The sequence below is a fragment of the Hetaerina americana genome, unplaced genomic scaffold (assembly GCF_022747635.1).
Source record: "Hetaerina americana unplaced genomic scaffold, ioHetAmer1.1.p SCAF_1, whole genome shotgun sequence".
NCBI lineage: Eukaryota > Metazoa > Arthropoda > Insecta > Odonata > Calopterygidae > Hetaerina > Hetaerina americana.
Window position 1 is genome coordinate 90694248 of NW_027286069.1, and position 21951 is coordinate 90716198.

General features: G+C 42.1%; 1 protein-coding gene across 5 annotated transcripts in view; it reads left to right on the plus strand.

Moving 5' to 3' along the window:
• tgo (Aryl hydrocarbon receptor nuclear translocator homolog tgo) overlaps positions 1-21951 on the plus strand; it is a 159563-nt gene that overhangs the window by 108017 nt on the left and 29595 nt on the right. For 3 of the 5 annotated variants that reach the window (XM_071593109.1, XM_071593106.1, XM_071593107.1), the window contains one exon: positions 3835-3996. In XM_071593109.1, coding sequence (XP_071449210.1) covers positions 3835-3996 — 162 coding nt within the window. The remainder of the gene's footprint in view (positions 1-3834; positions 3997-21951) is intronic. The other 2 variants (XM_071593113.1, XM_071593108.1) reach the window with 1 other exon arrangement.

Here is a 21951-nt window from a genome sequence, read left to right on the forward strand (position 1 = left end):
AGGAATAACGGGAGCGTCCGGCGGGGGAGGGGGTTGGATGGAGGGATCGCCGCCCTTTTCTTCTCCTCGAAGCCTTCCGGAGAGGATTGACGGCGGTGTTCACCTAGCCCCGCCGCCTTGGTGCGTGGTGTGTCCCGTCGTCGGACACTCCCAGAAATCAAACATACATAAATTCAAATCGAACAGATTTAAATGACAGTGAAATGTGCTCGTTGATCTTCGTCTATGGAGTCGATATATCGTGTCGTTTCGTATTGTCTTATGTCTATATTAATTTGAGAAACTTACGGTTCGGAAAGGCATAACTATGCGTTGAATAGTTCCTTCTTTATTTTCACCCTATTAGCGGACTTTTTTTCGACTCTCACATTCAGTATTTGTAAGTCATTCTGGGGAGGGAGGCTGTGACCGAAGTGGCAGAAATTCCTTTCAGTTTGGCAACTAAGGAACGATGTTATTCATTGGCATTGTTGATTAATGTCTTTCAAGGTGTTTTTAATTGATGGATGTTTACGAATAGAGGAGTCGTGTCGTAATTGACGCGAGTATTCGAGAACCTAGTTTCTCTTGTTTACTCTCTGCATCAAAAGACATTTGATAGTATTTAATGAATAGTAGTCGGAGACGTCAAGTCGAATACTTCCCTATAAATAATTTCAATTGATAGTTACATTTTTTTCAAGACTCTTTCGAATTCCATTTTTTAAGACGAATTTTTGGCATCGTAAATAATTGTCTCGCTTATTTGATCAAAAATATTTGCCGGGAATGCCCTCGGAACATTACCGTCCAAAATCCAATCCTGAGGGAAAATGCATAAAAATTCAGGTGCTCGAAGAAAAATCTGTAAGGTAGGCCCACATCGGCACTTCCAGAGGTACAGCCTCGTGTAAGCTTTTCATAAGCGTCCTCTGACCTCTAATCCACCCGCCAACTCCTCACTCACTTCTCCGTGCCCCCTCTCCCACCACGCCCCCCGCCCCCTCATTGCCGATTCTCTTTCATCTCCGCCCCCCACTCGTGTTCTCAATCCACTCACCCCTCCTGACTCCGTCTCATACCCTTTTTCTCGTTCACCACTTGTCCTCCCTCATCTTTCTCATCCCCTCCAGTGCTACCAACCGTACTTAGGTTCACGTCAGCTGTGCGTATGATCGAGGGGTAAAAATTCTAACCAGGGCCCGTTTCTCTAAGGTACCTGTCAATAATTAACTCATTTTTTACTTGTGCTCGACATTTTAATGTTTATAAATATGCTCCAACGTTTATCGCGTCCACCTTCCAGAAAAAGATTTAGATTGATTCATGTTACATTTACAATTGTTTTCAGGGGAGTTGAAAATTTTCTTTGAGAAACTGGCCGTGGGTTAAGTGCGTATAAAACTTTAAAATAATGATAGAAAGCTCTATTAAGTCATATGTTGATTCAAATATATTTTTTGGGCTGTGAGCTCCGTTCATGAAACATTGCTCCATTATCGTTTTCATCCCGCTGTTATTCATTACGAAGCTCGTATCCAATGAATGGGGATTCTTTTCAATCTGCCCCATTGCACTCCAATTGTTTAAGGTCCAATTTTCCTATATTTATTTCTCGTTCTTCGTTAAACGAAAGTATCTCTCGTCTTTGTTATACATCATTTAATTTACTCCTTGTGTTCTCTGCCCATGGCGCTCACAAGTGTCTTTACATCGTCTCTTTTTTTTTCTCTCCCGTGCCATCATTCTTTTTCACATGCCTCTTTACGATCTTCATCTCTAGAATCACATTAGAGTTTATTGGCCTATTACTCCTGCTTCATGTTTCTGGTGCATTCAATCCTAAAACTCCACGCGGACGTTTCGGCGCGCTCCTTACAGAGGGAATCAGCGTCGTTTAAAAATTGTTTCCATATACGAGTTTGCATTTGTCGTTAGTATATTTTTCCCGTGCTCTCCGTGGAGGCCATTGTCGGCGGTTGGCAACGCCGTCCCGCTCCCTTTCCCCCCCACCCCCCGTCTCTCACCCGCCCCATTTCTCACCATCTCCCGCCGCCCCATGAACTTCCTTCGCCCCCATCCACCCGATATCCACCCCTCCCTCCCCCTCCTCCTGCATCTCTCCTCCCATTCCCTTATCCTCCCCCCGCCCACTCCAGCCCTGTAATTGCCTCTCCTCCGCAGCCAAATTCCCTTCAAAACACAGCGTGCGAGAAGGAAACCTATTTTAGTTTCGTCCTCTTTTTTGTTTTTTCCACATTTTCTTCCCAAAGAGCCATTTCCCATTGCCTCGTCATTAGGCTCACCCGTCCATATTCATTTCCTGCCGATCAAAAAGTTATCCCTGTCGTTCCTTCCTTGAGGAACCTTTCATTTTTCCATCTTCCCTGGTCTCTCCTACTTCTCTCCCTCTCTTCCGCCCCGTCTGGGGCGTTTGTCTTTGCAAATGATTGAGATTATGCCATTGATTGTTGAGTTTCACGGCCGAGGATATGCTGAGAACATTTCTAGTTCGGAATGATAAACAGCCTCCTGACGACCTTGTTTATCCAGATGCGTTCATTGGGGGTGTAGCCAGTGCTCCAGCCAAACGAGGCGATTGTTGAGACTCATTGTGTGAAGTGCCCGGCTTCTCTGGGGAGATTGATTTTATTTGCGTATGACTTGACGCCACGAAGACGATTTTGCCGTAAATCTCACCGCACGATTTTTTCTCAAGTATCGCCGTGAAGATGCTTGTGAGGCCATATTTGATTCTTGGATGATAGTCAACCTTCTGCAGCCTCTTTTTGAGAGTATGGTGACCAAAATAAAAAATACAATAATTGATTTGCGATTTGAACGTGACTCCTTCGTTAGCAGGTAAAATAGTAAAACGTTTTTACTTCTCATTTGTCTTCAAAAATACTTATCGAGTATATATTGATGGGCTGTAGCTTTGCAGCAATATGTTTTATGGGAAGAACTTTTTAAATAGTAGTAATACGTACTGCTCCTGAAGGGATATCCTCAATCATTAAGGTATTATTACGTAGTAAACGTACAGAGAATGGGATGTACATGTAGATGATAGGAATCTTCATAATCATGAAATGCGTATGTGGTTTTTTAGGTTTGTGATATATATATATATATATATATATATATATATATATATATATATATATATATATATATATATATGTATTAGCATTTAACATTCCATGCGAGTGTGTTCTTGCATAATTTACTAATCAGGTAGCATAATATGAAATTGCAAACTCTTTGAAGTCTTTAGAAAAAATATGACAATAATAAATAGATAATATTTGTCTTAGTCTTTTAAATGTGGGCTTGAGATGGGTACTTGGGTTTTTAATTATTTTTAATGCAGGAAATGCAATTGAAAATGGCTTACACCCTGTGAACCCATCTGTGCCCTGTTCGGTTTAATAATCTTCATGCGTTGATTTAGTTATTATCAATACGTTGCGAACGATAATATATGGATACAGATTGCCGTTAAGTGAAGAAAATCCTTGAATGACATGTTCGAACAGGCCCATGGATATTTGGGGAGTTCTTCCGCAAAACTTTTCCAAAGTGCATTTATTAAAGGATTATAATGTGTACTGTGTCACCGGGATGATTTATTCCTTTCCACTTTCCCCTGATGGGACGTCACGCGGACTCCGCTAGATAAACTGCCGTTAAATATGTATCGGCCAATGTTGGCCGATACATATTTAACGGCAGTTTATTTACTCGCAGAGTCCGCGAGACGGTTCCAGACAGTCCTCCCGCCCGCCATCGCCCATATCCCATGTAAAAGTGAGCACATGTAGTTACCTGCGCGTCTCGCCTTTCTCCCCAACTGTAGGGAGAACCATTGCGAGATTGAGCGCCGGCGGCGCAACAAGATGACCGCGTACATCACGGAGCTGTCGGACATGGTGCCCACGTGCAGCGCCCTCGCCCGCAAGCCCGACAAACTTACTATTTTGCGCATGGCCGTGGCACACATGAAGGCCCTCAGAGGTGAGTTCCATTCTTTCATATTCCCGACATCACCCACCTTTTCACGCACTGCTTCTCTAATTATATTAATTTATGTGTGTATAAATAAATATGTATATATTTATAATATACATACATACATAAATACGGCAACACTTTGTGCATATTAAAAAAGAAACCTTAAACTATATTTTGATAGTCTCTTTAGTTTGTGTGTGTGTGTGGTTTGTATGGATATATATGTGTGTGTGTGTATATACAGGGTTCGTCCGGAAAATAAGTGTACTGACTCCTGGGCTGGGCGCGCCGCTCCAGGCGCGCCCAGCACCGCTCTGACGGGCTGCGATTGGAGGGGGGTATGTTGGAAAGCCACGCTGAAAAAGGCAGTCGGCTCTGAGCTGTGGTGTAGTGAGGAGCTCTGTTAACGCGAACCTCCACGCTCGACCCACGTCAAGGAACGCGATGCCGAAGTTTTTGGAGCAGCGTTATTCCATCAAATTTGCGGTAAAGCTTGGGAAATCGTCTACCGAAACTGTCGGTATGATTAACCAGGCTTACGGGGAGTCAGCCATGTCCACAAACATGATCTTTCGGTGGCACAAGATGTTCGTGGAGGGCAGAGAAGAGGTCGACGACGAACCACGGCCTGGACGCCCATCAACGACACTCACCGACGAAAATGTGCGAAAAGTTCGCGATGTACTCTGATCGTCGTCTTAGTGTTCGGATGATAACAGAGCAGTGTAATGTGCCAAAAACAATAGTGCACGAGATTATTAGGGAGCAATTACAGATGCGAAAAATTTGTGCAAAGTTGGTGCCGAAAGTGCTCAGTGATGATCAAAGACTCAATCGTTTGGAAATCGCGACACAACTTGCGGATCACTGCAAAAATTATCCACATTTTTTAGAGAACGTTGTTTCGGGTGACGAGACGTGGATCTTTGAGTACGACCCGGAGTCGAAGAGACAAAGTGCGGAGTGGCACACCCCATCATCACCCCGTCAAAAGAAAGCTCGCATGAGCTAATCTCGGATCAAGGCGATGCTCATTGTCTTTTTTGACAAAAGGGGAGTCGTCCACTACGAATTTGTACCTGAACGACAAACTGTAAATGCTGCATTTTACGTCCAAGTGCTCGACAGGCTTCGAAAACGAGTCGCCCGCGTCCGGCCAGGGATCAAAAACACCTGGCGGCTGCATCACGACAATGCGCCGTCTCACACCGCGCTTGTCGTGTCGGACTTCTTGGCCAAGCACGGCGTGGCAACGCTGCCGCACCCGCCCTACAGCCCGGACTTGGCACCACCGGACTTCTTTCTGTTCCCGAAGATAAAGAGGAGTTTGAAAGGAACGCGATACGGGACTTCGGACGCCGTCAAAGAGGCCGTGACGACGTGTCTTCGAGAGGTTCCCGATGATGCCTTCGCGGGAGCGTTCCAGGAATGGGAACGCCGCTGGAACAAGTGTATCGACTCACAAGGGTCCTATTTTGAGGAATATTAGCTTAAGATATGTAAAAGTGTAATAAATTTTTTTTCCTGAGCTCAGTACACTTATTTTCCGGACGAACCCTGTATTTCAGTCAGCACTACCCAACTACTTTACGATTGCCTGGATTTGAGGAGTTTTATTTTACAACAAATGCCATAAACTTAAAATATTCGCTCTAAAATTTCTAAAAATCAAGGCCACAGAGGGATAGCAAAACTTTAAAAAAAACTCAATCTTGACGAAGCTATACCTCCGTCTCCACAAGATCCGGAAAGTTACAGTCCTTGACATCTGGCTCAACTTTGCATCTCTATTACGCCAATTTCACCGTCCTGAACCCAATTCTTTCTTTCCTTCTTCAAACGCTTTGCAACATGTGTGGGCCTTGGATTTCTACACAATTTTCCTTAAATTCATTCTGTCATTCACTCAAAATACCCCAGCCCCTCATTCCCACAAGATTTGAACTCCCGAACGTCTTCTTCCCCCTCCTCTTTCTCTCTCCTTTCATTCGGCCTTCCATTAGTTGTTTTTGTACACCTTTGGCTCTGACTATTAAGTTTAACTTTGACACTTAAGATGAAATTGGGGCGTAGCCAATGGCCTTCAACAGTGAGAGGTTTATAAGGAAGTTGAAAGAAACATTTTTGTTTTAGTAGTGGTGGAAGAAATTGGATGCGATGTAAAAAATGCGATGGTTTCCCGTACCCAAAGGTATTACTGAGGTCAGTGGAAATTCATGCATATTGATTGGCTGAAAAAATTCATGCGTGGTATAAACGTAGTTAACATATGGAAAAGAGTAGAATAAAAATTCGACGGCGGTTTTAATCTGCTCCAACATAATTCAGCGAAGAATGGGGAAAGAGAGTTACCCCCGTTGGTGTCAAAACTTCGCTCGAACATGTGGTCGTTGAATTGGAAATCATTTTGGGACCTGGAAAGGTCGGCAAGGTGTGTTTAAGAGTTGTAGGCAAGAATTTCATTAGAGAGATAATGGAAAATCATTTTTTTAAGTCGAAAGAGGCTAAATTTTAATGCATCGTAAAACATTTAGGCTTTTCGTTTCAGGATAAGGTTTTAATGACTTTTTAACAGAAAACGAGATGAATAAACATAATTCACTGAATCTGAAAGTTGTCGAGGTACCAGGGAGCAAGTCGGTGAGTTTATCACGGAACCTATAGATCGCGTTAGGGCATGGAAGTTCGTGAATGTTGGGAAGATAATACAGCTTTGGGACAGAATTAGTATTGTTTAGGTAGAATTTTGACTTTATTGGGGTGGAACATGATTTGAGGATTGTTTTGGCTTTTGAAATCATCACGCAAAAAATCATATTTTTTGGTCAGGATTGAGATGATGTAGTTTTTAGTAAGTAGATTTGAATGGAAATACCCCTTTGAAATTCTGTTTTTGGATTGCCTTACTTTATCTTATTCCCATTTAGCCATAAACAGAGCAGCCATTCGGACCCTCGAGGCTTAATATATCACTCTCTGTCTTGATCATGGAGTACTTCATTTATTTCATTACTGTTTCTTAATCTTCAGAATTCGGCTTGTTCTCAGAAAACCATTAGTATGCACCGCAAATAATTTTTCTTGGGGAATTCTCAATGCATTACTTCCCGAAATACTTTAAGGCTACATTCCACAATTTTCGCGTTGTAGGTCAATAAATTAGGTTTTAACATTTTTATATTTCCATAATATACGTTGTTACCCATGATACGGGGGTAACTCATTTTTCTAGACCACTGTCCCTATCTTTTCACGATTCTTGGGAGACATTTGTGGAATCTGATTAGGCACGTCTGAAAACTCATTCCTCATCGCTTCACGTGCCACTGTCATCACCGATGTCAGCCCGACTATAGTTTTGGATACTGCCTTCATGCACGATGGCCTATACCAAATAAGAACTGGTCTCAAAACTATAAGGAACATTGTTTACAGGAAAATTCTCGATTCGCATAACATACTTCCGATTCTTACAACAAATTCTGATATTCCGATTTTTCCCAATCTTCTTAAAATAATTGAGTGATTCCCGAATCTTTCCAGAGTTTTCCAACTGATTGTTTGCACTCCTTGACTACACATACAATTAAGGATTTCTTGCGGCATTTCGTTCCTTGCGTTCAAGATGATGCCAAGGTAACAAATCTTATGCTTCAATTAACAGTAATAATTCAGTTTTTCGGACGATCTTATTTACTTACTTATCTTTACGGTTTTACGTTGAAACATAATACCAAAACAAGAAACAAGTTTCGAACTTGTGACCTGCAGGTTAGCCGTGTAACCAGGAACGATTAGGTTTACATTATTAATGTCGCTTGCAAGAAAATTCTATTGCATAACACTAGTATTTTGGAGACAGCCTAGAAGGCATAGGCAAAGACACCTTGAGAGTTCGTTGAAATTCAAGTCACGCTTCAGGCGACTTCCAAGAAGGAGACTCGCTCTACGGATTCAGTTTATATTCGTGGGGAGAGGATGAATGAGATAGCGGGTGGGTAACTTTCGCTTAATTTTATAAGCTTTATGTATCGGCTAATAACTTGCCGTTAATTATAGGCCCGGAATAACTTTTACTAATTATCTTTTCGCATTCTGAAATATTAAATGCTAGAATAATAACTTCCTGCACCCCAAGCCGGTATCTTGCCTTTGGCCCAGGCTTGACGCGGTTTCCGGAGCGGAGGAGGGCGGGGGGGGGGGGAGAGAGAGAGACTTGCGTGAGCACGCGATGACAAGGGGGGATGTGATCGGCTAAAAATCGTCAAAAAATAATGTTAAGCAGTAATCGACAATGCGTGCCCACCACTTCAAAAAAAAAAGCCTCGTACGCTGCTCCTGTTGCGGTTACGTGAAGCAGGAGGCGCTAGTTGCCGGACCAGGCCCTCCTATCGAAAAACTAACCACATCATTCGCCGCACTCCACAGCGATTTAGCTTCGAAATCCGACAAATGTAAATTCAATGACAGGTCGGGATCCTATTTCAACCAAGTTTCCCCGCTCTCGATATCCAGGCCATCAACGGTGACTTTAACTCCACACCGTACGGTTACAGAATGCCAAATACTTCATATTCGACTTCGGACAAATTTCACCACTACACCTACTATCCCTACTCCTCCGACTCATGTGCAGGCATCACAGTTCATGGGGTTACGTTGTGATTGCAAAGACCGGGATTGATGTGGTGACTCCCTCCTGATGAGGAAAAGAACATCACGGACCATTGTTTCGAAGGTGCACGTGGCTGTGACCCATCGCCTGCCGTGCTGCGAGCAGTTCACACGCTCAAGAGTGCGTGCTTACCTTCTGTAAGAGATGAACACCAAGCACTCACTAGGAGACTGAAATATGAGTTCATAATTTGATGTTTTAATTAATATATTTACATAGCATAAGTTTGCTCTCAGAAAAGGACCCAGATTTTCCCCAATTTCACGGGTGGTAAGCAAATTTGTTACACATTTGGAATTACAGGAATGTTCCCGATGTTTCCTATTTCCTGGTTGCTATAGCGTTATAAGCTTTGAATAATTGTTTGGTCCATGCAAGGAACGTATTACTTAAAATGAAAGGGTGCTAGGTAAATTTTCCAAAATTTGGAGATTTTTCTTTAATCTTCAGAATACCTAAAGCCTAGGAAAGAGTTACCAAAATAAAATAAAGTCATTCATGGGAATAGTCTGAACACTACATTTCAGCATCAACTAGTACACGTATTCTCTAATTCCGATAAACTGGTGGATTGATTCAAGGAAACTCTCGTTCGCACTGAAAATAAGGAAGAACATAACATGGAATTAAAATGAAAAATGCTCATAAAAAGCATTTCCCATTTGTGAGTAAGAAGATATTACTTCGCATATGTTTTCTTTTTGGAGTTTTTATTGCTCTTTTGAAGTTGAGTGGGACAAAATGCGCACATGTGTGGGTGCACACCATATGTACAAGTCGTATGCATACGTGTGCGTGTTTATATCAGTGATTTTTTTAAATTGTATTAATCTTTTTGAAAATATCTTTTACGCTAGTATCTATAAATCGCCCGTGCTTTGGACATTAAGTATTATTATTAAAAATTAATATATATATATTTTTTTACACACACACACACACACACATATATATATATATATATATATATATATATATATATATATATATATACTCAGTCACTACTTCTATATCTTCAGAGGAAGACGGATTGTTTCCGTCGAAATATCAAGAAAATACGTGTGAGTGTTCTCTTTTTTTGTGTTTCTATATTATGTGTTACTGTGTATTGTACTATTCGGCACTTCCGTGTTACGTCTATGAAAGCATATATATATATATATATATATATATATATATATATATGTATAAATATATATATATATATTTTTTTTAAGGTAATCTACCGGTTAAGGTAGGTTTTTCGATGGACACAACTACCAAACAAATATTTTGTGGCTACTAACAAAACACAACCCTAAATTCTACTCTACACCAGGTCCCTCTTCATCTCTGAGTACTTTCTTCCGCCCTTCATCCCGTCCAACATCCCTATCCTGTTCCTTCCCTTTCCTCTTTTGCCCAACATTCTACCCTCTATCACAGTCTTCAACATCCCACTGCCGGTCAACACCCCCTTCATCCACTTTTCCTGCCTCCATAGGATTGCTCCCAACAAACCCCTCTCTTCGCCCACCATACCAAGTACTTCCTCATTTGTTTTCTTCTCTGTCCATTTCACCTTCTCCATTCTTCTCCACACCCACATTTCAAAAGCCTCCAGTCTACGTCTATCCTCCTGCTTCAATGACCACGTTTCCGCGCCGTACATAGCTACGCTCCATATCAAAGTTTTTACGAGTCTTTTCTTAACATCCTTACTCAAAGTCCCCGTCATCAACTCCCTCCTCCTCGTGAAAGCCTCTTTGCCTAGCGCAATTCTTCTCCTTACGTCCCTACTACTTTGACCGTGTTGGTCCAAAACACTACCGAGATACGTAAACTGTTCTACCTGCTCTAGTTTTTGCCCTCCTATTTTAATGTTAAGCTTGCCCTTTTTCTTTCTAGAAAATCGCATAACCTTTGTTTTATTAATGTTGATTCTCATCCCATACCTGTCGCACTGAATTTCCAATTCACTCAGCAATGCTTGCAGCCCCTTGGCTGACTGACAAACTAAAGCTTGGTCATCAGCAAACCTAACTGATTTTACGAATTCCCCGCCCACTTTCATTCCTACCTCTAGTTCTTCCCATGCCTCTTTGATCATTTCCTCTGCATACAGGTTGAACAGCAACGGTGATAATGGGCAACCCTGCCTTACACCCCTTCCTAACACTGCCCATCCTGTCTCCCCGTTTCCCACCCGCACCTGAGCAGTCTGAGACATGTACAGGTTGCGGATTAGCCTCCTTTCCCTCCAATCTATTCCTATTTTCTGCAGAATACTCATTAGTTTTTCCCAATTCACTCTATCAAACGCTTTTTCGAAATCTACGAAACAGGCAAATACCTCCTGGTTGTGTTCTATATTCCTCTCGATTAATAATCTCATTACTGCAATGGCATCACGCGTACCTCTCCCCTTCCTAAACCCAAACTGATCATCCCCTAAGTAATCATTTGCCCTACTCTCTATCCTTTTGTTTATGATCCTGAGAACAACTTTAGCTGCGTGGGATATATATATATATATATATATATATATATATATATATATATATATATATATATATATACATATACAAAAATATATATACAGGGTTCGTCCGGAAAATAAGTGTACTGAGCTCAGGAAAAAAAAATTTATTACACTTTTACATATCTTAAGCTAATATTCCTCAAAATAGGACCTACCGTCTCCGAAATTCCGATTTCCGTGGGCAAGAAGCTTGCGGAGATGCTTAAGACATGGGTCGCTCAATTTAATGCAATTTATCTCCCGGTCAATCCCAGGGCCGTGGGTATCCTTTAGTTCTCAAGAATCGAGAGATTGCTGAAATAGCAATAGAATTGTGTTGGAACTATAGATGTTATGCTATGGAGAATGGATATATTGTGGAAGGCAAGGTCGTCATTCATGTCGTTGACCGGAGTGAACGCATGGCCGTTTGCAGTCATATTGAATTTTCAAGTGATAAACGCGAGATCAACCTACAAACGTGCAGGATCGTCCTCCTCCTATCACAATGCTCTATCAATATCGTCAGCATGCGCTTTCTCTGGATCCACATAGTACTGCGTCTTGAAAATTTCATTTTTAAGACGCTAAAATTCCGAAATTAGGACCTTTTGACACTTTCTATATGACTTGTCGGAGAAAGGCTCTTAAAGGTTTTGTACGTAAAAGGTTTTAGTTGAAAGACAGTCCAAGTTCCAACCAATAGTGTTGGAAATGTAGACTCTTCATATTTTCGTCTATACACTGGTAATAATTTCCCCGAAATGGATTTAACTATCCAATGAAATCATTTCTGTCCATGAATAAAGCAACTTACTTTTATGAGTAATGCTAGCTAGGTAATTCCAAGAAACATAGTTATCAACCCGAATATTGGTTTGTTAGTTGAGGGTAGAACCCACCTAGTACCAAGCCCAATTGCGTTTGAAATCCACACATCAGGGCAAAGTGGGGCATATCCTTTCCCTATGCCTCCTTAAGTTTACCAGTAAGTTCAGGTATCCGAAAAATCATACATCTTGAGTGAAGCCGAGTGTAGTCAGAGTCGCACCGGGGGGGCGGACTTGAACCAGGGTCCTCCGATCAGTGGTCCAACCCTTTTATCCGGCGAACTACCGCGTCCATAGTAAAATAAATAAAGATTATTCTGGAACAAGGTCACCCCTGCCCCAAGGCGAGGGAATGGGGTAACCTTGCCCCAGAACAATATTTTATATTCTAGTGATAATGCAAGCTTGCCAATCTTTGCTGTTAGTTCTTGCGTGATGTGCAGCATTCCACGCGAACGGTTACGGCACCGCTGGTCTTTTATAGCACAATATCTTCATGCTGCAGGCGAAACCGAAGCCTAGTTGTATAGTTTACTGGCTGACCCGACGAACTTCGTACCGCCTAACAATAAATGAACAGTTTAGTTACACCATTTATGATTGAAGAATGGCTGGACCGATTTTAATCATATTTGACTTGTCACAATAATATAAGGAAAAAAAATCAATAAAACTGCAAAAAGAAGTATTACAATGGCTTGCCAGAAAGACATTTTTTAATTCAATCTATGCATACATTCGGGCTCATTATCTTGAGTCCAGCACCTTCTGATATGCAAAGTTTTTTGTTTTGTTATCATACGCAAGAACAAATAAAGCGGATGGTTTACCAACACGTGAACATGCCACACAAAATTGACCATGAGTAAAACATGGGTTTTCTAAATTCAGACCACAAACACTCAGCGATCGGCCTTGTGATTTGTTAATCGTCATCGCGAATGCAACACGAATTGGAAACTGAATTCGTTGAAACTCAAAGGGCATATCCGTTTGGATCATGGGAACCCTCGTAATGAAAACTCCCTCATATTTGAATTTTCCTTTGAGTATAGTCGCGTGAATCACATTGATCATCAGTGTTTTTATCACCAAACGCATTCCATTGCATAGTTATGGTTGGTTTAGGTTTCGAAGCATCATGACCACCGAGCCAATCCTCAGTTGTAAATTGTGCGGTGGCAAGCCAGGCACATCAAAGGAGTTTAAAAATTCAGATGGATAGTTGGTGACTTCGTCTTCGTGTGTCACACAGTCAATAGATTTGAATGAATGCAGAGTACCCAAGATTTTATTCTGAATTACGAAGTTTAAGTCATCCGCATCTTTGTTCTTAGCCGCCAAAATTGCTCGTTCACTCAACCATTTGAGATTTTTGCGGTTATCAATGATGTTCGGCAACACTGAAGGTTTTTTCATGGAAAGGAACAAACTATGCAAAATTTCACTATTTAAAAAAATTTATTTACGACCCGGGTTTCAACAGTTTATGTCATCTTCACCTGAAGATAGTTCGAAAAAAATTTCACTATTTAAAAAAAAATTATTTACGACCCGGGTTTCAACAGTTTATGTCATCTTCACCTGAAGATAGTTCGAAAAAAATTTCACTATTTAAAAAAAATTATTTACGACCCGGGTTTCAACAGTTTAGTATGTCATCTTCACCTGAAGATGACATAAACTGTTGAAACCCGGGTCGTAAATAATTTTTTTTAAATAGTGAAATTTTGCATAGTTTGTTCCTTTCCATGATGGATCAATTTCACATAATTATCCCTGAAACCGTTCGGTTTGTCAGGACTGAAGGTTTTGAATGTGGGATATTTTCGCCTCGCGTTCAATGACTCGATAATCATGTTTTGTGATAACCCCTAATGTAGATGCATGGGTGTGATCTTGACCAACTTAAAATTATTAAAATAAACATGGGACCCAGAATAATTGTGAAATAAGTAGAAACTACCTTGTTAAAAATTTCCTAGTACTTACACTTTAGCAATAAACAAATTTGTGAAATTCGACAATTCAATTAAACCTTGACCTGCTCCGACATTTGCACGTCACGGTCGGAAGCAATTCGAAGGAAATAACCACAAGAGCATTGTTCTACTCAGGCAAGCATGACATAAAGGCATTCGACAGAGAATTCCTCGATTGGATGCAATGAGAATAGCAGGATAGCAGCTCAATTGCGGGAAGAAAAAAAATGGCAGACAAAAATGTCCGAAGAAGAGAACAGGTCAGCTAAGGGGAACGGGGCGATATCAGGTGATATTTTCTCAAGAACCATTTCAATTAAACTTATCTCTGAATTTTGTAAAATTAATCGAATTTTTAAAACTTAAAACCCGCTATCCACGAGATGGTGTGGTCGCGAGCGTACAGGCTTCACAGGATGGTGAAGTGGCTAACGTTCAGGCTTGCCCGGGTTCGAATCCCGGAGGCAGCAGATTTTTTCAGTGGTACATGCATCCCCATCCCTACTTGAGGTGCTTTGTGGAGAGCACTTCGAGTGAGTGCGACGTCCGTCGGATGGGACGTTAAACTGCGGACCCCTTGACTCCTTTCGACAAGAGTGGGCAAATTTCGACGCCGGGTTTCTCTCCACCCTTCCTTTGCCATCCATCCCAAAATGGCGCAAATGACCTTGGCTGCTGGTCGCCTCCCCTAAAACTACTACTATCAATTTTTGCTTAGAATTGCTCTTGAAAAAGACGTGGCCATCAAAAGCGTCGACATCAGTTGACAGAGGTTTTGTTCTAGGGTGTGGATTAATACGTAACCTATGATATTTCCGGAATGCGTCACGATTCTATCTAATCACTGCCCCTACAATAAATTTAAACTTGACGAGCATCTCGTCTTTTGGCAGTGCTTGTCTCGGGTATGTCAATTCTTATTACTTGTTGTCTACCTTCGAAACATGATTGCTTAATCTTCATGCTGAAAACGCTTGTTGAACCATCGGAAACTTTTTTTAAATCCTTGGTTTCATATCATTTCGATGTGTTCAGCAGATTCCGGGTACCATTTCGGACTATCATGCGTGATGATTTTAACGCCCTTCACGCTGTGATGACAGTCAATCCGTTTCCTACATATTTCTACCTGGCGTGTTGCAAATTAGATCAACCCACGGTTCATTTAACGTTAATGTCAAATTACATTAAACTTTACACCATTTATAAGGAATTAATTATTATTGGAGATTAACAGTATAGTGAAAGAGAGGCTGTAAATATAGTTTCATATCGGTGGGCAAATATTCACGTCTCGTCGCGCTGTGAGTTGGAGGTAATGGATGATGACGCCGTGATCACTCTACTTCCTTTCCGCTAAAATGAGGAATTTGGAAGTATCCCCATGTCGCTAATATTAAACGCCGTGATAAGTTTGCTTTTTACATTAGCAAACGGCTAATGTGTCGTTTTCAAACGGTTAGTATGTGATATCAGACGCGGCGGACAACCTTCACTGCGCCTTGGTTCCTATGCCTACGCGTATGTCATGCCTTTCTAATATTTATTCCTCTCCTCTGGCGAGCCACTCTTTTCGCGGCCACTCAGATATTGGAGCACAAGCGAGGCGGCAAGAAGGGCGGTACCTATTGGTCGAGCTATGAGATGCGTGATCGCTATAGCTATAGCACAAATAGTTTCCTCACTGTTAGTCACGAGTTCTAATCCCTTCAAGTTAAGTATTGGGTTCTGTGATTTGATAGTTTGAATATGGAGTATGTATAAAGTGCGAAATAGTCACTTCCGTAGCTGGTGTAAAATACAATCAGCCTCGTATTGTACGAGTATGTTTGATTCAGTATATTTCTCCGTAGCTCTAATTGACATTCGCCATGTTTATTCATTCAAGCACAATTCTGCTTGCTTAATGAAGGTGCGTTGAGGATTGCCTATGTGAAGCTCAGGTGGTGGGCATTCTCATTTGATTGGTTTTAAGTACATCAAATTAGAATCGAATTATCATTACTCAATGTTCCTTTTGTATATTTATAATTTTACTAACAACTGCATTTCTAATATTGCTGGAAGATTATTTACCGATACGATGTGATTGTTTTATATTGTGAAACTTCAATAACCTTTGTTAAGGACTGTTTGGTAAGGAAAATACTGTTCATTTCTTTTAAAAATCAGTTAACAATTTAGATTCCATTAATATGTCCCACGGCCTGTGATTAACTTTCTCAAGTATGAAAACATACATAATATTCTTTGGGGGCAGAGATAGCCTAGGGGTGCCGTGTTGCTCCCGGTAAAATGTTCTGGAGATAAATTATTCGCCCAATCGGATCTCCGGGTGAGGACCGTTTGAAGGGGAATACCATTCAAGGTGGAAAAATGCAGGATATGAAATGTTAAGTCATTACGAGTGTGCGGGAAGTTGGTAAATGCTAAGATGGGGATGGATCGACTGGGGATAGACATCCTGGGAATGGGCGAGATTGAGGTTGCCGTGGCAGACGACTTATGGGGCGACGGATACAGGTTGATAAGTCAGGAGACGCCCAGAAGATTGCAGGAGTGAGCATTGCACGCAAAAAGGAACTGGAAGAGGAGTCAATTCCTTAAGAAATACAATGAGATGATTCTGATGATAAAATTAGAGGGAGAGCCTTTCGAATCAGTGCTTGTGCAGGTGAATATGACGTCTAGCTATTCAGAAGAGGAGATTGAAGAACAACTGGAAGATTCTCTAGGGGAAGTGAAAGGAATGGAGAACATAACCGTGATGAAAGTCTGGAACGCTTTGGTCGGAGAGGGCCGAGAGGGAAATTGTGTCGGAAAATCCGGATTGGGAAAACGAAACTCCACTGGAGAAAAACTGATGGAATTCTCTAACGAGAAAAACATGGTTGTGGCACACTCTCTCCGCGAACAACATTGGAGAAGAAGATACGCATGGAAGATATCGGGGGACAGGGCAATGTACCAAGTTGACTTTATCCTTGTCAGAACGAGATACAAGAATCAAGTTAAGCAATGTAAGCACTACTCCGGCACAGGTATAAATAGCAATCACAATCTGGTAGTCATGGGCAGCTGACTGGGATGCAAGAAGATAAAAATTGACTCAGGAACTGTCTAGTGTCACAGATGAAAATAAAGGAAGGAGTTAAAAGAATGCAACCTCTCGCCAGCACTTCAGCGTATGTCTAGAAGAGGTCATAAAAAAGCACAAGAATTGGGCATCAAAGGAGTCAAGGTAAATTGCGAAGAAATTAACATGCTCCTGTTTGCAGATGAAATCGCAGTGAAAGCAGAAATGCGAGAGGATCTGCAAGTACCTCTCAAAAGCTATGGACCAAGTAATGCGGGAGTATAATAAAGACATCAACAAGAAGAAATATAAAAACCTCGTGTTTGCAGGAGAGAAGATGAAGACAAATATAAAAATTCGAGTTGTGAAACCAGAGTTAGTGAAACCCTTCATCTACCTGGGCAGCATGATAACATAGGATGGAAGTCTGACCGACATCAAGCGAATAATAGCTCAGGTTAAGAAGGTGGTAATAGAGAAGAGGTGAGTAATATGGTAAAAAACCTGAGGTTATAATCAAGGGAGCGGGTTGTAAAGACGTTCGTATGGAGGACACGTTCGTTTGGCTCTACCGATCAGAGACGTGGAACATTGGTGAAGTGGATCAACGAAGAACTGAAGCCTTTGATACAGCGCCCTGTACATGGTGCCTGAACATGATGCTGGAAGAGAATGGTTAAGCTTAAATGGACGGACTAAGTGAGGATAGAGGAAGTATGTAGAAGAGCAGGAAAGGAAAGGACCGTAAAGAGAACTCTTAGGCAAAGAGGAACTAGATGGAGGCACAATAGGTTAGTTATAAACATAATAGAAGGGAAAATTGAGGGGAAATTCCCGCGAGGGAGACCAAGAGATAAGTACATACAGGTATGTATGTAATATTATGTGTTTGTAATATTTGGTGTTTTCCCTGCGCACATTTTCGAGTTAAGTTTTCGCGGGTTTTTCACAGGGTCAGTGTCCGCTGCCGACGTTTCGATGACTAACTCTCTATCGTCCAAACATCGGCAGATGACATCCTGACCTGGTGGAAAACCCGCGAAGACTTCAGCTATGTAGGACAAGTCAAGAAATACTTATCAGGGGGTGAGGGAATTGACGCTGAAAGAAAAGAATGGAGGACTGTATCAAACCAATCTTAGTATTGAAGTAGATGTATGTTTCTCAGTTCTTTGGGAGCTAATATTAATCGGAAAGATTAAATAATATTCTGCTATGAGGTGTAATACGCACATTCACAAAATTTAACCAAATTTAAGTATACCTAAGAGAGTTTTATCTGTTGGAAGTTTTAACCATATCGCTTTCCATACTAGTTTCCCCCTAATTTCACCCTGAAAAGAGGTTTTAGCCTTGGCCCTTACGGACTATACTATACTTTCAATCAAAATATTTAATATATGAAGAAATATTCCACTTGGTTGGGAAAACTGTAATTTGACAGATTAATGTCATGCTATCGTTTGTGTTAAACAAGTCTATATGTCTTCCGGTGTTTCTTTCGGAAGATTTTAGTGCTGAATAATCCCAATCTGTTCTAATTTCTCGTCTTGAAGTTGGACGCCCTAAGGAAAGTTACGCCCTAAGTTCAATGCAATTGGTATTTGTCGAAGTGTTTCTCAGCCCGAGGTAAAAAAATACTGGATTCCATAGAAAACGATGCATAAGTAATGTCATGCAAGTGATGTTGGTCTACTATTTCTTTATTTCATGATCTATGAATTCAAATAAATATAAATTCGCGGAATTTTCTGGATACCCGTACATGGATACTTACAGCCGTTTTGTCTTAGCTTGGCGTCTTTGGTCGTTATAAATATATCACCGATGGACAAGTATTGCGATTACAAATTAAATTTGTTAAAATTTTTCTTTTCGGAATCCTGCCAATAAATGATTTCCCGTAAATGTCGATCAAAACCATGTAATAGAATCTCTTGAAGTCTCAATCAGAGATTGTTCACTCCTCAAGTGCCATTGTTTCCGGTGTGTTTCCCTCCTGCGCATTGAACTTAGGAAATATTAATCCTATCCCCGATTGACAGTGGAGGCCATGAGTGTGTTTCTGAGTTTTGGAGAGAGAGATTCGTAGTAAGCATACAATTCTTACCGGGTTTAAGTGAAGGCATAATTTCTAGCTAATGAAGTTTCTCTCTTCCTTTATTTGGTGCCTTTCTCTGGTCTTTTTTGTGACATTTATTATTTTGTCAATAAGTTTAACTGTTATCTTATGAGCAGTGAGCCCTATTTTTTATCAAAATTTTTATTAAAGATTATAAATTTCAGAATTTAGATTTATTCATTAAACTTTGCATTCAGATTTTTCAGTTTTTAAACACCGTATCGTGGAACTCTCGCCAGTTCTCAGCCACTCAGATTGACCTCTACGTGAACAATTCCTGTGTCAATATTCTTCTTGTGGTTCGTTTTATTAGAGCCATTGTAATTTACTAGTCCTCCGAAAGCAGTCATAAGCGTAATATTAATCGTTGTACTCGTGGGTCGCATCCCGTGAGTTCGGACCGGCGATACCTCTTTGAACAGATTTATTAAGGACCTGTACGAGCCAATTGCTAGGAGATTTGAATAGACTTGTAGCATTTGAGACACGGCCCCGTGGTCTCGCACGCAAGGTCGCTCGGGCGCCCTGCCGCTCGGAGCACGTGTCATCCGCGGCCCTCCCTCCCCATCAACCCCAATTCCCGCCGAGTATCTCACTGGCGCGGTAATGTCCCCTCCTCTGCTTCTTCCAGCTTCGTCGAGAGAGACAGAGAGGAGGAGGCGGCGGGGGAGGTCACCGCGTTTGAGGTGGGCGCGAGGGTCGACGGAAAGGGGTAGCGTGTGTTATGTGGGGCTGGAAGAGGTTTTTTGGGGCGCGGCGGTGGGAAGAGATGGAGTGGCGAGATACTGTGTTCGAAGATGCGGCGGCGAAAAGTGTCCCTCTCTCTCTTTCGGTCCTTCTAAGTTCACCCTCGCCATGTCTCTATCCCTCCCTACCCTCCCTCCTCGCTCCCCCCTCGGCCTTTAATGAAACTCTGGTTATCCCCTTGGGAAAAGCCTTAGACGGAAGAAAAATTGCGCGGCGCGCACTAAATCACGCATTTAAATGAGCCGCATGAGCATATGATAGCAAGTGGAAATTGGATCACGTAGCTAATGGCCCTATCTGCCGCCTTCCTCTGCCTCCCTCCTTTCCCCCCTCTTCCCCCGAACTCCCCCTCCCGCTTCTCACCTCCCACTCGCTCCGGGGGGCGGGCGGATGAGAAACTCTGTTTTGCCTCTCCTCTCGCACACCCCTCGACATCCCCCCCCCGTCGGGGTCTCCCTTCTCCGGCTCCTTCCCTCCCTCCAGTCGCTCTACGTGTGACCGATACGGCCTTAATGACTGATAGCGCCGAAACGCTCAGCCGCCACGCCACCGACGCCGCTCGCTCCTCCCCTTATCTCGACCGCGGCGTCGTCTTCCTCGCGACCCTCCTCAACCCCTCCTCCCGCCCTTGCCCCTCTTCCCGCCCTTGCCCCTCTTCCCCCTCCTACCGCAGCACACGGAGGAATACCTTCCCCATTCCAGATCGATTGGTGTGGGAGGGTGGGGGGGGGGGGTAATTCGCGGCATCGCCTCCAGCGGGAAATGAGATGGCAATTATGTGACTCCGTGTATTTTTTCTTCTCGGGAAAGCATGGCGTTAAATCCCATTTACGAATATGACAGTTTTTTGGCCTCCCTGATTAACGCTCGCGTTCAAGGCGGTGTAGGGTAGTTGGTTAAAAGTTTAGGTGTACTTATTACGAGGGGTGGTGCCGCACGGCGTGGTAGAGTGGAAAGAGGTGGTGGGGATGCACCTGTGTTTTGGTCGGCGTTGCATAGGACGTGGGTCGGGTTGTAATTTGCGAATAAAAAAATCAATGCGAGGCATCTTGGGTGGCATTAATGAGGTTATTTATCGGCCATGACCTTGGCGTTCGCTTCATATATTCTTTCAATTTGAAGCTTCGCGCAATTTTATTTTCATTAAGTTGTACTGTTTTCACTCATAGACGGATGTTAATGCATTGGCTGGTGCATTTGTCATTCCAAGCCCTGGTTCTTATTTCAGAAATGGAGAATGTATCGGTTTTCTGCGAATCCCGATGAGAGTTCCGTGTGGAGAGGTGTCGATCTTCTGTCGGGACATTTAGCAGTGGACTCCGCAGTGACTCGTATAGGTGACCTGAAGTTGGTGCCTTGTTTCTCTTCACCTTTCAATTCGAGTCCACATACCGTGGAAGAGTTTGAATCTTGATGCAAGAACTTTGCTACCTCTTAAGGAACTGGCAAGAAAAATAAACCATTATGCCCGAGTTATTAATATCACTTTATCGACTTAGCGTTGAGGTTCACGTTAGGCGTTTTTATAAAATTGATCATTTAATTGCTCTGTTGCGCAGACGTATGTAGGATTTAATACACCGAAGTGGTAGCCATGGCAACCGGAAAGTATAGAGAGACAAAAACAGCGTAAACGCGTAAAAAATCAGAGAAGGTCGTCTCAAACACTGCCGACTCCAGTTGATGCTTGTTGTCAGCAAAGCTATTGGCGATTATCAGGCTTGCCAAGATGGCCTAGCAGTGGACTCTCCTCTTGCACCTTTACTCTAGTAGGAACTTTGGTCAGGTTCACCTTAACTCTTCAGGGATTAGGTGGTAAAAGAGACTCCATAGTCTCAATCGCACCACAAAATAAAGACGACTATCTATCTATCTATCTACTCTCAAATCGAGTAGTTTCAGGCGTGATGTGATGGAATCCGAACATAAAGAAAAGAAAGTAACAATTTCTCACTAGATAAGTTTAATAGTACGACCGGGTTTCGATGTATTACATCATCTTTAGGTCCTGAATATGATGTGATAC